At 58.2% G+C, this 11,993-nt stretch overlaps 1 protein-coding gene across 4 annotated transcripts in view; it reads left to right on the top strand.

Annotated features, from left to right (window-relative positions):
* The window catches only part of IL4I1 (interleukin 4 induced 1), a 35,765-nt gene extending 23,907 nt beyond the window's left edge, over positions 1 to 11,858 (top strand). Inside the window, exons 2-9 of one of the 4 annotated variants that reach the window (XM_045856203.1) lie at positions 646 to 717; positions 2,766 to 2,915; positions 6,798 to 7,036; positions 7,667 to 7,779; positions 8,283 to 8,484; positions 9,992 to 10,060; positions 10,373 to 10,509; positions 10,924 to 11,858. In XM_045856203.1, coding sequence (XP_045712159.1) covers positions 2,879 to 2,915; positions 6,798 to 7,036; positions 7,667 to 7,779; positions 8,283 to 8,484; positions 9,992 to 10,060; positions 10,373 to 10,509; positions 10,924 to 11,788 — 1,662 coding nt within the window. In that variant the 5' untranslated portion in view covers positions 646 to 717; positions 2,766 to 2,878 and the 3' untranslated portion in view covers positions 11,789 to 11,858. Of the gene's footprint in view, positions 1 to 645; positions 718 to 2,706; positions 2,916 to 6,334; positions 6,405 to 6,676; positions 6,712 to 6,797; positions 7,037 to 7,666; positions 7,780 to 8,282; positions 8,485 to 9,991; positions 10,061 to 10,372; positions 10,510 to 10,923 lie in introns of those variants that run through there. The other 3 variants (XM_045856202.1, XM_045856201.1, XM_045856204.1) reach the window with 3 other exon arrangements.
* Positions 11,859 to 11,993: the final 135 nt, after the last annotated feature.

Here is an 11,993-nt window from a genome sequence, read left to right as displayed (position 1 = left end):
CTGCTACATAATAGACCCTGACCTGGCCTCTGGGGTCACAAAAATGATGTTTCTCTGTCCTGTAGGAGGTCCTGGCAGAGGCCACACAGCTGACAGAAAAAAAAAAATTTCTGCCCTGACTGGTGTGGTTCAGTGGGTTGGGTTATCATCCTGTCCTACAAACCAAAAAGTTGCCGGCCGATTCAAATCCTGGTCAGGTCCCTGGTCCCAGGCCGGGTCCCCAGTTGGAGTCCTGAGAGTCACCCTCGATGTTTCCCTCCCTCTCTTCCTCCTTTCCCCCTCTCTAAAAATAAATCATAAAAAAAATCTTCTTGAACTTGCACTTCTAATGTATATAATATACCTATTATTTTACACATTAAAACTTTCTTATAGTTGTAATTTTTTTGTATTTAAAACATTTTTTTAAATGTTCCATTTTTTCCCCACACCCTCAATATCGTGGACACCCTACTTTGAAGAACACAAGCAATATAATAAATCAGACAATGGCCATGCTGCAGGGACGGCTCCTGTGCTCCAGCACCGTGGGGGTGGTGGCCCCAGCAGGCTTCAAGGGCTCCCAGGATTGCAGCGGGGGTAGCAGCAGATGGGGTGCCACCCTGTTGGTGCCCGCTCCATTGTAACTCCACTTTCCCTTTCCAGGAAGAACACAGAGCGTCCCCTGGCCAGTGCAGACAAATGGCCTCTGCTTAAGTTCCTCTCCACCGAGGAAAGGTGAATCTCCCTTCCGTAAGCTGCTACTGCCTTTCTTCTCCCTGGTCAGGGATGAGTGGCAATTGGATTGATGGTTGTGGCTTTTCTTCTCAAACCCCCAAACGACAGGGGTAATATTGGCCCAGCCCCTTCCCCAGGATGAGGCCCCAGCTTCGGACACAGCTTAGCATCAAGGGGATCAATCCTGTGTTTGAAACCACTAGGGATTTCCAGAGGGACAGCAGCCTTCAGTCTCCTAGGCGGGGTTGAAGTGGGATTCCCAAGCAGTGATGTGCTGGCCAGCAGCTTGGAGCAGTCTGCCTCCAGGGTCGGGGAAGCCCCGGCAGGTAGTGTGTGCCTGGTTCCTGCGGTGTGAGTGGTTCCACCATGGCCAGCTTCAGGCCACCAACCTGGAGTCACCCAACACGAATTCAGGAAATTGATGCATGCTCTACAGATATGATTGTAAAATGTAAGCAAATACTTAGGAAGTGAAGAATTGAGTATTCCTGGGTTTTTTGGGTTTTTTAACAAAATTGTGAATATAGTTTTTGAATGACGGCTTGACATCAAAACCAAAGATCTTGAGAATTAACCAGTAGACTCCTGAACTGGCATGGGCCAGCTCCAGCACAACACGGCTCCCTCGAAACTGCCTATGAGCTTTTAAGAGTCTGGACCCAGGGCAGTGGCTGAGGACTTCCCCGGAGCAAAACCCCTCACCCTCTGAAGCCGGGTCTGCTTCTGGACACTGGCCAGCCCCCAGCGGGGCTGAACTGTCCCCAGCTGCCCCTGTGCCTGTCCCACAGCTCTCACCTGGGCAATGCTCACTTCACACAGGGACCCGCCTGAGCACCCCACACCTTGCCCGCATCTTGGTTCAACCCCATGAGCTCCACCAAGCTTTCCCCGAGGCAGACACCAGGCTGTTGCGCTACCCTGCAGACTTGGGTCTGGCCTGGGATCGTGAGGTCGCATCACACACCCCTGGTTCAGAGGACACAGACCCCAAGACCACTGAACTGAAAGTGACCGTATCACTCAAATGCAGTGCAAGCTCTTACTTGAATCTTGGTTCAAGTCAGTTAAGAAAACTTTTGGAGACATTCATAACCCTGGCTGGTGTGGCTCAGTGGATTGATTGCTGGCCTGCAAACCAAAGGGTCACCAGTTCAGTTCCCAGGCAGGGCACATGCTTGGGTTGCAAGCCAAGTTGTGCTCCCAGTGGTGGGTGTATGAGAGGCAACCACACATCGAAGTTTCTCTCCCTCTCTTTCTCCTTCCCTTCCCCTCTATCCAAAAATAAATAAAATATATTTTTTAAAGATTTTATTTATTTATTTATTTATTTATTTTTTTAGAGAGGGAAGGGAGGGAGAGAGAGGGAGAGAAACATTCATGTGTGGTTGCTGGGGGTTCTGGCCTGCAACCCAGGAATGTACCCTGGCTGGGAATCGAACCTGGGACACTTTGATTCCCAGCCCGCGCTCAATCCACTGAGCTATGCCAGCCAGGGCTATAAAATATTTTTTTAAAAAAGAAAACTTTTGGAGACATTCAGGGAAATGTAGACCGATTTAATGACATTTGAAATGTGATCAAGGCATTGTAGTGTCATTTTTTAAAAACTAAGTTCTGTTAGAGCAGAGGTTGGCAAACTGAGGCCCCACTTCCTGTTTTTATAAATAAAGTTTTGTTAGAACATTGCCATACCCATTTAATTATATGTTGTTACCACTTAGAGGGCAAAGTTGAGTAGGCGAAAAGGAGTCTGTGGCCCTCAAGGCTTCAAATATTTACAGAAAAGTTTGCAAACTCCTATTTTACAGAAACATGCCAAAAGTATTTAACTACAAATTAATCAAATGTCTGGGGTTTGCTTTAAAATAATTCAGTGTGGGAGGGAGAAAATGTAAATGAAACACCACGAACTGTGAAGCAGTGAAGGCACTTGGGTTCCTCGTCCTAGTCTCTCTGCTCTGATATATGCTTTTAATTTTCCAAAATTAGCTTTTGAGAAGGGAAGGCCTGCCCTCCACAACCTCCCAACCGCTTTGACCCCACACCAGGACTCTGGCACCACTAGTCTAACGGAAATCAGGACAGGACAGAGCCACAACTCTTCACCCCGGTTTCGTACACGCCCGATGATGACTTCTGTCCCGGGCTAACCAGAAAGGCCATGGGCGCCGAGAGAGCCCCCCAGGCCCAGCCATGCAGTGAGTGTCCCCTGGGCCCCGGGGCTTTGGAAATGGGAAGGAGGGGCAGGGGGGCTCCAGGAGAAGGGTCTCCCTGTCCAGGGGTCAGGCCAGAGACCAGGGCCTCAGGAAGGCTGCCCTCTGTACCCCTCCCCCACCCAGGTCTGGAGCCCTGACTTCTGCCTGGGACCCTGGGCATTCCCCTCACAGGCTCTGCCCCTCCCCCGCACTAGTGAAAGTTTTAACACCAACTGGTCAGGGTCTTTGGGCCAACTCAGGGAAAAGGACACATAAGGCACCCACCTATCCCCCCTACTCTGTGGCCACCATCACCATTAGCTGTCCGGATGAGGCACAGAGGTCCCCAGGGGGCCAGGCCAGGTCTCTCTGGCTGCTTTGGACTTGACCTTGACCCCATTAGAATCATCTTTGTAGCTCTAGAAGCAAACTAGACACAATAGGGTTTTTCCCCTAAAGATGGTTTTTATCTGGAAGGATTGACATTATCTAGAAACCCCACCGTGAAGCCAGACTAACCCAAAATTAACTGAAGCAAATGTGCATGACTCGTGGGGAAGCCCAGGCCTTTCCCTTTGACTGCCCTCACCCCCGAGCCTCACCATGTGTCTGTGTGTCTGTCTGTATGTTCTACCCACCAGCTCAGCAAACCTCATCGAAATCCTTTTCCAATGCACCCCACCTTACCCACACCCTACATCTAAGCCTAATGCCAGTCTCCCTGGTGTTGCCAGGAATGGCTCCAGAAGGTCCAGTTAGTCCACCAAAGCAGCCCGCACATGGCTCACAATCACCAGATCCCAAAACAAGCCTCCATCCACCATGCAGCCCTCTTGCCCACTGCACGCAGGTCTCCATCCTGGACCACGTCTGGCCACTCGAGAGTCCCAGCCGGTACCGGCCTAACCCTAGAAACAGCTGGCACTGTCCAGTGGTGTTCGGGGTTGTCACAGCTTGAGGGGCACGTGTTACTGGCATCTAGTGGGTCAAGGCCAGTGACTCTGCTCAGCACCTTGCAGGGCCCGGGGCGACCCCCACACAGAGGGCTGCAAACGCCAGTAGTGCTGAGGCGGAGAGGCCCTGCCCTCACCCTGTCCCTCGTCCACCAGTCCGAGCTTGTTGCCCGTCGCAGGGTGGCTGGGAACAGGGCTGAAGCCGGGCCATGAGGACAAACACAGGCTCTGCCATTTCTTAGCTGGTGACTTTCTGGGCCTCAGTTTTATACATGGTAAAGTGGGGGGAACTGCTGTCCCCTGGCCAAGCTGCTCCTGGAGTAAAAGGAGACATATGTAAAGTATCTGGCAAGTGGGATGGATCAGCCCCTCTAGTCACCTGGCAGCAGCGAGGAGACTGGGCAGGCCCCGCCCTGGCAGGGCCCCTGCTCCCAGGCTGTCAGTGCAAGCGAGGCTGCCTCCTGCTCATGGGCAGCCTCTGGACTCCTGCCCGGCCTCCCTCCCTCCCTCTGCCCTGCTGACTCTTGAACAGGTATCCCGGGCAAGGCCTCCGCTCCACTTCTCTTCCTAGAGCCCAGGAGGCGACCTGGGGGTGTGCCCGGGTCTGGAGGGACTTTGGAAAGCAATCCTATGTGGGAAAGCCCAGTGGGTGGGGGGCTTAGAGACCCCAGCAGAGCCCCCCAGCCGCTCTGGGAGCCCCTGGGTCTGCCTCCACGTGATTTCTGCTTCCTTTCTCCGTGGGGGACTTTGCCATGAGGACTCAGAGGGCTGGGACCTCTGGGCAGGAGACACCTGCTTATTCCCACTGTGGGACCTGGGGTGGATGCCTGCCCCTCTGTGGGCCAGTTCCCCTCCCTCACAGGTGTCAGGGACTAGAGGGGAATCTGTGCTCTGTGTGCAGCTGCTGTTGCTGCAAGCGAGGTGCAGCCCAGGTGGCGCTCGCAGCCCCCATGTCACTGTGTGGGAGCTGGCGGGCCTCCTGCTCTGAGGCCTTGGGCAGGTCCTGGTGTATTCCCCCAGATGCCCACTTGCCATCTCCAAGTCTCAGTCTCATCCTCTGTCCAGGCAGCTCTGTGAGGTCCCCAGGGAAGTCAAAGCATTGAGCCAAGGGCCACCTCAGAGCAGTTTGCCCGAGGACAGTCCCTGCCGCTCCTGTTTCACTGACACGTGCCCTTGGCTCTCGCTCAGTCTCCAAGCTCTGTCCAGCTCACTGATTCTATTTCCTTCTCAGCCACTGCCTCCCTGCACCATACACTCTCTGAGTCACTCGCTTGCACCCCTGCACTGCTGCCTGCCACCCAACCACATCCCTTTGTGATTCACTGCTCGGACTTTCCAGTCGTGTTGCTGGCTTTCCTTCTTCCCCGCAGCCTGGAGCCCTCTCCTCCCACCCCAACAAATCTCCCAGCTGCTTCTCCACCCCCCCCCACTTCAGGGGGCCGGCCATGGGTCCCCCTGACAAAGCCCCTGAGACCCCCGCTGCCCTGTCTGGGGGCTCCTCATGGCTCAGTCATCTTGTCCTCACTGCTGCCACCCACCCCTTAGGAGGAGAGTGCCCTGGAGACAGGGGTGGCAAGGCAGACAGGCAGAAGCCCCTGTGGCCGTCTCTCCGAGGTGTCCCCACACTCCAAGCTGCGCCGAGCCCCACTGTGGCTCTCCATGCGGGGATGGCAAGGCCTGGGGCAGGCACACCCTGCCTGGGCTGCTCCCCGGCAGCGCCCAGGGCGAGGGGCACTCAGGCAGGTCCCCTCCAGTGTCCCCATGGTGGGCAGCTGGCATTTCATGGGGAGCAGATTCTAGTGCTGCCCCGGGTGTGACCACAGGCCTGACCTGGATTCAGTACCCAATCCTCCACTTGACAGCAGTACACTGGAGCCTCAGAGGGGAAGGCCCCTGCCCAGGTCTCCCGCTGGGAGGCCCCCCGCCCAGGACGAGGGCAGGCTGGCCCAGAGCCTGCCTCTGAGCACCACGCCCGCTGCCTGCAAGTCCCACGGTGGCGCCCATTTCACAGACAGGGACACAGGCTCAGAGCAGCCCTGTGGGAGGGGAGGGGAGCCAGCAAGTGCCATTCAGGGCACAGCAACAGCTGTCACAGAGAGGGATTCAGAGGCTGTGCCAGAGAACATGAGGCCCAAGGCCAGAGACCCCCTCTCCCCGTCATCAGAGGATGAAGGAGGCAGTGAGAGATGAGAGAAGGCAGACGCAGGGAACCTGCTCCAGACCACTTGGCCACCCCTGGGTGGCTAATTATGAGTTTGTTTCCGGCCCTCCCGCCCCAGAACTATTTGGGGCAAGAGGAGGAAATTACACCGATTGATTTCCTCCCGACCCCCTTCCCCAAGGGCCTCTCCCTCCCACCTCAGTTCAACTCTGACCACCTGACCCTGGGACTCAGGAAAGCAGTTTCATTTCCCCGCAGCCTGATTTCCCAGAGGGAGGGGCGGGTGGGGTGGGGCTGGTTTAAGGACAGAGAAGGGGGCCCTCCCCGCACACAAGCAGAGGAGCCTGGCAGTGCTGCTGCTGTCCTGGGACAGCCGAGGTACTGGGGGGGGGGGCACAGAAACAGAGACAGGGAGATGAGAGGAGAGGAGAGACAGACAGACTAATGGGGGGGGGGCAGTGAGGAAAAGTAGGAATAGAGGAGAGAGAGACAAGGAGGCAGAGATGGGGAGAGGAGGGCAGATGGGTGAGCGCGGAACAGGGGACTGCGGGACCCGGATCAGGGGACAGACATGTCTGCAGAGAGTGGTGGCCTGGGGGAGAGGGCCCCAGGCCCCTGTCACAGGAGCCCTTGCTTCCCCTCCAACCCAGACACCATCTCCCAGGGACAGTCATGGCCTCGTCGGGTAAGTAAGCAGAGGAGGGCATGGGGGGCGGGTGCAGACCTGCTCTCCCCGAGCAGCACACCCACTGATCCTGTCCTCCTCCCCAGCCCGGCGCCTCCTTGCCCTGGTCCCCATCTTTCTGGGCCTGGCGGCCTCCCTGGAATGGAAGGCTGTCCACAGCCAGGACCCCTTTGAGAGATGCATGCAGGACCCCGACTACGAGCAGCTGCTCAGGGTTGTGACCCTGGGCCTCAATCGGACGCTAATGCCCCAGAGGGTAATTGTGGTTGGTGCTGGTGTGGCCGGGCTGGTGGCCGCCAAGGTGCTCAGCGATGCTGGACACAGGGTGAGAAGCACTGTTTGCAGTCTACTTTGAGTCTTTCCTGCTGCAGTGGGAGGGACACATCCCTGTGGGGGGTGGAGATGGTGGGGGGGGGGTGGGGAATGGGAGCTATGCTTCCCCCCACGGAGTCTGGGAGGGGGGCCTGAAACCCCCCGCTCCACCGTGAACCCAAGGGAGCGGGAGCGTGTGCTGCACCCAGAGGCCTTTCACTCCCTATCCCGCTCTCTGTCACCCGGAGGGAAGTCCCTGGAAACGTCCTCCAAACTTTTGGGGGGAATTTGTGTTGTGGATGGACACTCTACCCAAGGGGAAGTGCCCCTTGAGATCTAATCACTGTCCCTCTCACTGAAATTCAAGAAAGAAAATTGAACCTGGCCTGGGACATATGAGAAATTTCCCCCTCCCTGAGCTGGGAAGTCCCTCTTTAATCTGGCCAGCAGCCTTCCTGTTGCAGTCTGGAAATGATCATATTGTACATGCTCACCATGACCTTCTGTTCTCCCAGCAGCCCCTCTCACCTCCCCTTAAACAAAGGGACCCTTGTCCAGTCTGGGTCTGTCCTACGGAGGGGATGTGGGGTGGGGGTCAGTGGGAGGACCTGAAGAATCCTGCTTGAGGTCCCCCATCCCTCAGGTCACCATCCTGGAGGCAGACAGCAGGATTGGGGGCCGCATCCTCACCTACCGGGATGAGAAGACCGGCTGGATCGGGGAGCTGGGAGCCATGCGCATGCCCCAGTCACACAGGTGAGGCCAGACCCTACCAGTTCCCCCACTCAGTGCCCCTGGACTTGAACTCTGACCCCAAACCTGTCCCCCCACCTCCAACGCCATTCTTTTCATAACCCCAGTGCTCCCCACACTGTACCCCTGAAGTGCTCAGGCCACGAAGTCCAGCTGGACCCCTAGCTAGCCCCGCCCAGCACCTCTGGACGCCCAGCCCTACCTCCCTGACCCTAGTCCCTTCCCCAGCCCAAGCACTGCCCCGCAACCTCAGTGAACACCAGCTTTCACTCCAAGCCCAGTCCTATAGTGGGATGGCCCCTAGGCTCCCAACCTTGCTCCCATTTCATTCCCATCCCTGGCACCGATGACCCCGAGGGTAGCCCCGCTCCAGCCTCCTGCCCACCTCCAAACTCTGGCCCTGGCTACCCTACCCACCACCTTCCCTCCTTTGAGCCCCAGGTAGGGGGCAGAGGGGACCCCCATCCCCGCTGCTGCACTCTTGCCAGCTTTGCCTGCTCCCTCAGGATCCTCCACAGGCTCTGCAAGAGCCTGGGGCTCAACCTGACCGAGTTCATCCAGTATGACGAGAACGCGTGGACGCAAGTGAGCGACGTGAAGCTACGGAACTACGTGGTGGAGAAGATGCCAGAGAAGCTGGGCTATGACCTGCGCCCCCAGGAGCAGGGCCACTCGCCAGAGTCCATCTTCCAGATGGCTCTCAACAAGGTGGGTGCATCCTCCCATGATGCAGCCCTGCGCTCCACACTGCTCTGGCCTGTGCCCGCCTCGGCCTCCCCCTGGCCTGGCCGTCCTTCTCTCCCTCGTGCTTCTCCCATCACCACTGCCTCTTCCATCTTTAGTTCCCCCACCAGCTCGGCTGATCCCCAAAGCACCATCAGCCTTTGGTCTCCGATCTCCTGTCCTCTGCCTCAGCGGAGGACAGCCTCACCTTTCTGCACCTGCAGGCAGCTGTCCTCCACACCCAGCTCCTGAGACCCGCCCCCAAGACCCTGGTGCTCAGCATCTTCCTCAACCCTCTCATACTCCTGGGTTCCCCATCTCACAATGGCCCTGTCACCCCCAACTCCCCAATCATAAGGCAGACTCCCAGGTGCCATCCTCACTGCCTGTCCTCCACCCTGTCCCATCCTTGCACTGTTCCCATCTCTTTGTCACCACAGCCCCAGCCCCGATTCAGGCCTCATCCTCTCCCCTGGGTCCTTCCTGCCCTGCCTGCTCTACCTGGAAGACCCTTTCCCTTTCCCACCCAGGGAACTGTTCCTCTCTTAAGGACCAATGCCAATGTCCCCTCCTCCAGGAAGCCCTCCCTGATCCCCTCAGGAAGGAGCTGCACCCCCTGCCCCTTCTCTGGCAGCTCCTAATTGTCCATCTTCCCTTCTGGACAAGGGTGGGCACCTTGTTCAGGCCACTTCTGTGTTGGAGAGTGAGGGAGTGAAGGCTTCATCCTTCAGGAAATCCCACGGCCATGGTGGGGAAGCCAGGTTGACAAAGAAGAGGGCTGAAATCAGACAGGGAAGTGAGGAGATGAAACTGGAACAAGGTGATGAAGAATGGCCACAGGGGTGCTGGGCAGAGATGAGGCAGGGGGACAAGTACAGGGGTGTGGCGGTGGGGGAGAGCCAAGGCTGGTCTGGGCACTGGGTACTGTCCTTAGAATGGGAGTCACCTTAAGAGATGGCTACCAAGGGACTACCAGGGGCCTCGGATGTCAGGCTGAGGGGCTAGAACTCTATGGCTCCAGGTGCCAGGCAGCCATGGGAGGGCCCTGGGCAGGAGAGGGGCTGGTGAATGACCCCCTCAGCGGTCATGCCCAGCAGAAGGGACTCTGCTTCCGTCTGCACCCAGACAATCTGGGAGACAGTTAGTGGGCACCAGAACAACACAGCACTGAGACAGCCCCAGTCCCCGCCTGCAGGGAGCTCAGAGCTGAGGACAGATAGATGCAGGCAAAGCAGCACCCAGCTGGGATGAGCATTTTCAGTGCTCAAGTGTGCCAGGGGGTGGAGGGACATTAGGGACTCAGGAGGACTTCCCAGAGTTATGACATCTGAGTAGCACTGGAGGGCAAGGCTGAGGTCACAGCCAGGGCAAAGGCCAGGCAGCCTGGATGAGAGTGGTCAACGGCCAGCCTTGGACAGGAGAAGGAAGAGAACCCAGGCCTGGACTGCGGTGTCCCACCCCGCAGCTCAGCAGTCTTCTTATCCCTCTGCAGGCCCTCAGGGACATCAGGACAATGGGCTGCAGAAAGGCAATGAAGAAGTTTGACAGTTACACGCTCCTGGTGAGTGGGGGACTCGGTGTCCCTGTCTGAAACCATGGCCAGGAGGATGCCCCGGGGGCTCCGGCCCAGAAGTCAGAGGGCAGGAACCTGGCCTGATGTGGCCCCCCTGCCTGACCATAGAGCTAGATATGCCCCGTCTCTGTGCTTCCGTTTCCTCATCTGTCACAGAACGGTGTGGGGACCGGACCCCTAAGGTCCAGGGAACTGGACTAAGCGGATGGTGGGTGGTGGCACACAATAGGGAGGTTCAGCTGGGGAGAGGCCCCTTTGGAGTGGGGCCAAACCGGCAGGTGCGTCTTGCCCGCACCCCAGGAATACCTCCTCCGGGAGGGGAACCTCAGCTGGGCCGCCACGCAGCTCCTGGGAGACGTGATGTCCAAGGATGGCTTCTTCTACCTCAGCTTCGCAGAGGCCCTGCGGGCCCACAGTTGCCTCAGCGACTACCTTCGGTGAGGGGCGGAGCCTGTGGGGTCTGTGGGGCCAATGGGGGCGAGCAACCCAGTGGAGGAGGTGGTAGGTAGTGGGGCACCTGTAGGTGGCGAGTGGGGCTGGCGAGAAGGGCGCAGGAGCCAAGGGGGAGGAGAGACAGGGGGCCTCGGTCTGGCCACGCTCGCCCTCACATACCAGGTTATGTGGAGTAAATAGGTAAGGAAGGTTAGGGAGAATGGCGTGGTCCAGGAGAAAAGAGGCAGGGTTTCCGGGTTACAGTTCTCTGGGGGACTTGTGGGAGTAGAGGGCAGTGTTGGATGAGTGGGTGCGGTTCTCAGGGAGCGGGTGGGTGAAATGCAGGGGAGTGCCCAGAGCCTGGCCTGCGGAAGGGGGCGGACCCGAGAGCCAGGGTCATGCTCCCGCCCTGCCCCCAGGTATAGCCGCATCGTGGGTGGCTGGGACCTACTGCCACGTGCGCTGCTGAGCTCGCTGTCGGTGCCGGTGGTGCTGCACGCTCCCGTCACGGGGATAACACAGGAGACGCACGAGGTGCGCGTGCACATAGGGACCTCGCACCGAGGCCGGAGTCTGAAGACTATGGCCGCCGATGTGGTGCTGCTGACCGTGAGCGGGCCGGCACTGCAGCGCATTAAGTTCTCCCCGCCACTGTCCCGCAAGTGGCTAGAGGCACTGCACGGGCTGCATTACATGTCAGCCACCAAGGTGTTCCTGAGCTTCCGCCGGCCCTTCTGGCACGACGAACACATCATGAGCGGCCACTCCAACACCGACCGCCCCTCGCGCAAAATTGTCTACCCGCCGCCGGGCGAGGGTGCACTGCTCCTGGCCTCTTACACGTGGTCAGATTCGGCGGCCTCGTTCTCTGGCCTGAGCCTGGAAGAGACGCTGCAGGTGGCGCTTGAGGACGTGGCAGCGCTGCACGGGCCGATTGTGTATCGGCTCTGGGACGGCACTGGCGTTGTGAAGCGCTGGGCGGACGATCCGCACAGCCAGGGCGCATTTGTGGTGCAGCCGCCGATGCTCGGGCAAGACGTTGACAAGGAGTACCGGGAGGAGTTCAACTGGGCCATTCCCTATGGGCGCATCTACTTTGCTGGCGAGCACACTGCCTACCCGCACGGCTGGGTGGAGACGGCTGTCAAGTCGGCGCTGCGTGCTGCGATGTTGATCAACAGCCAGGAGAAACCTCTGCCCGTGGAAGCAGGGCCTGTGCGCATGGCGGAGGCACCTGTGGACAGCCACACCCTGTGCGAATCTGAAAAGGGAGCCCCCCACTGACCAGATATATATATGACCACTCCACCCACAACCAGCTAGACGACCTGCTATTAAAGTATTTTTGGAAAAAGCCGTGTGGTCTTGCCCCCTCCCTGATGCAACTGCTTCTCTGATGGGTTTGGAGCAAAGCCATCAGCTCTTGCGGAGCCCCGGAAGCTGTCCTCCTCCTGCCTGGGCAGCAGGAATCCACGGGGCAAGGACGGAC

This window comes from Phyllostomus hastatus, unplaced genomic scaffold (genome assembly GCF_019186645.2).
Source record: "Phyllostomus hastatus isolate PE091 unplaced genomic scaffold, TTU_PhHast_1.1 phas_scaffold_1224, whole genome shotgun sequence".
NCBI classification, from domain to species: Eukaryota; Metazoa; Chordata; class Mammalia; order Chiroptera; family Phyllostomidae; genus Phyllostomus; species Phyllostomus hastatus.
Note: the sequence above shows the minus strand (reverse complement) of the source record. Positions and strands in the feature narration are given on the sequence as shown.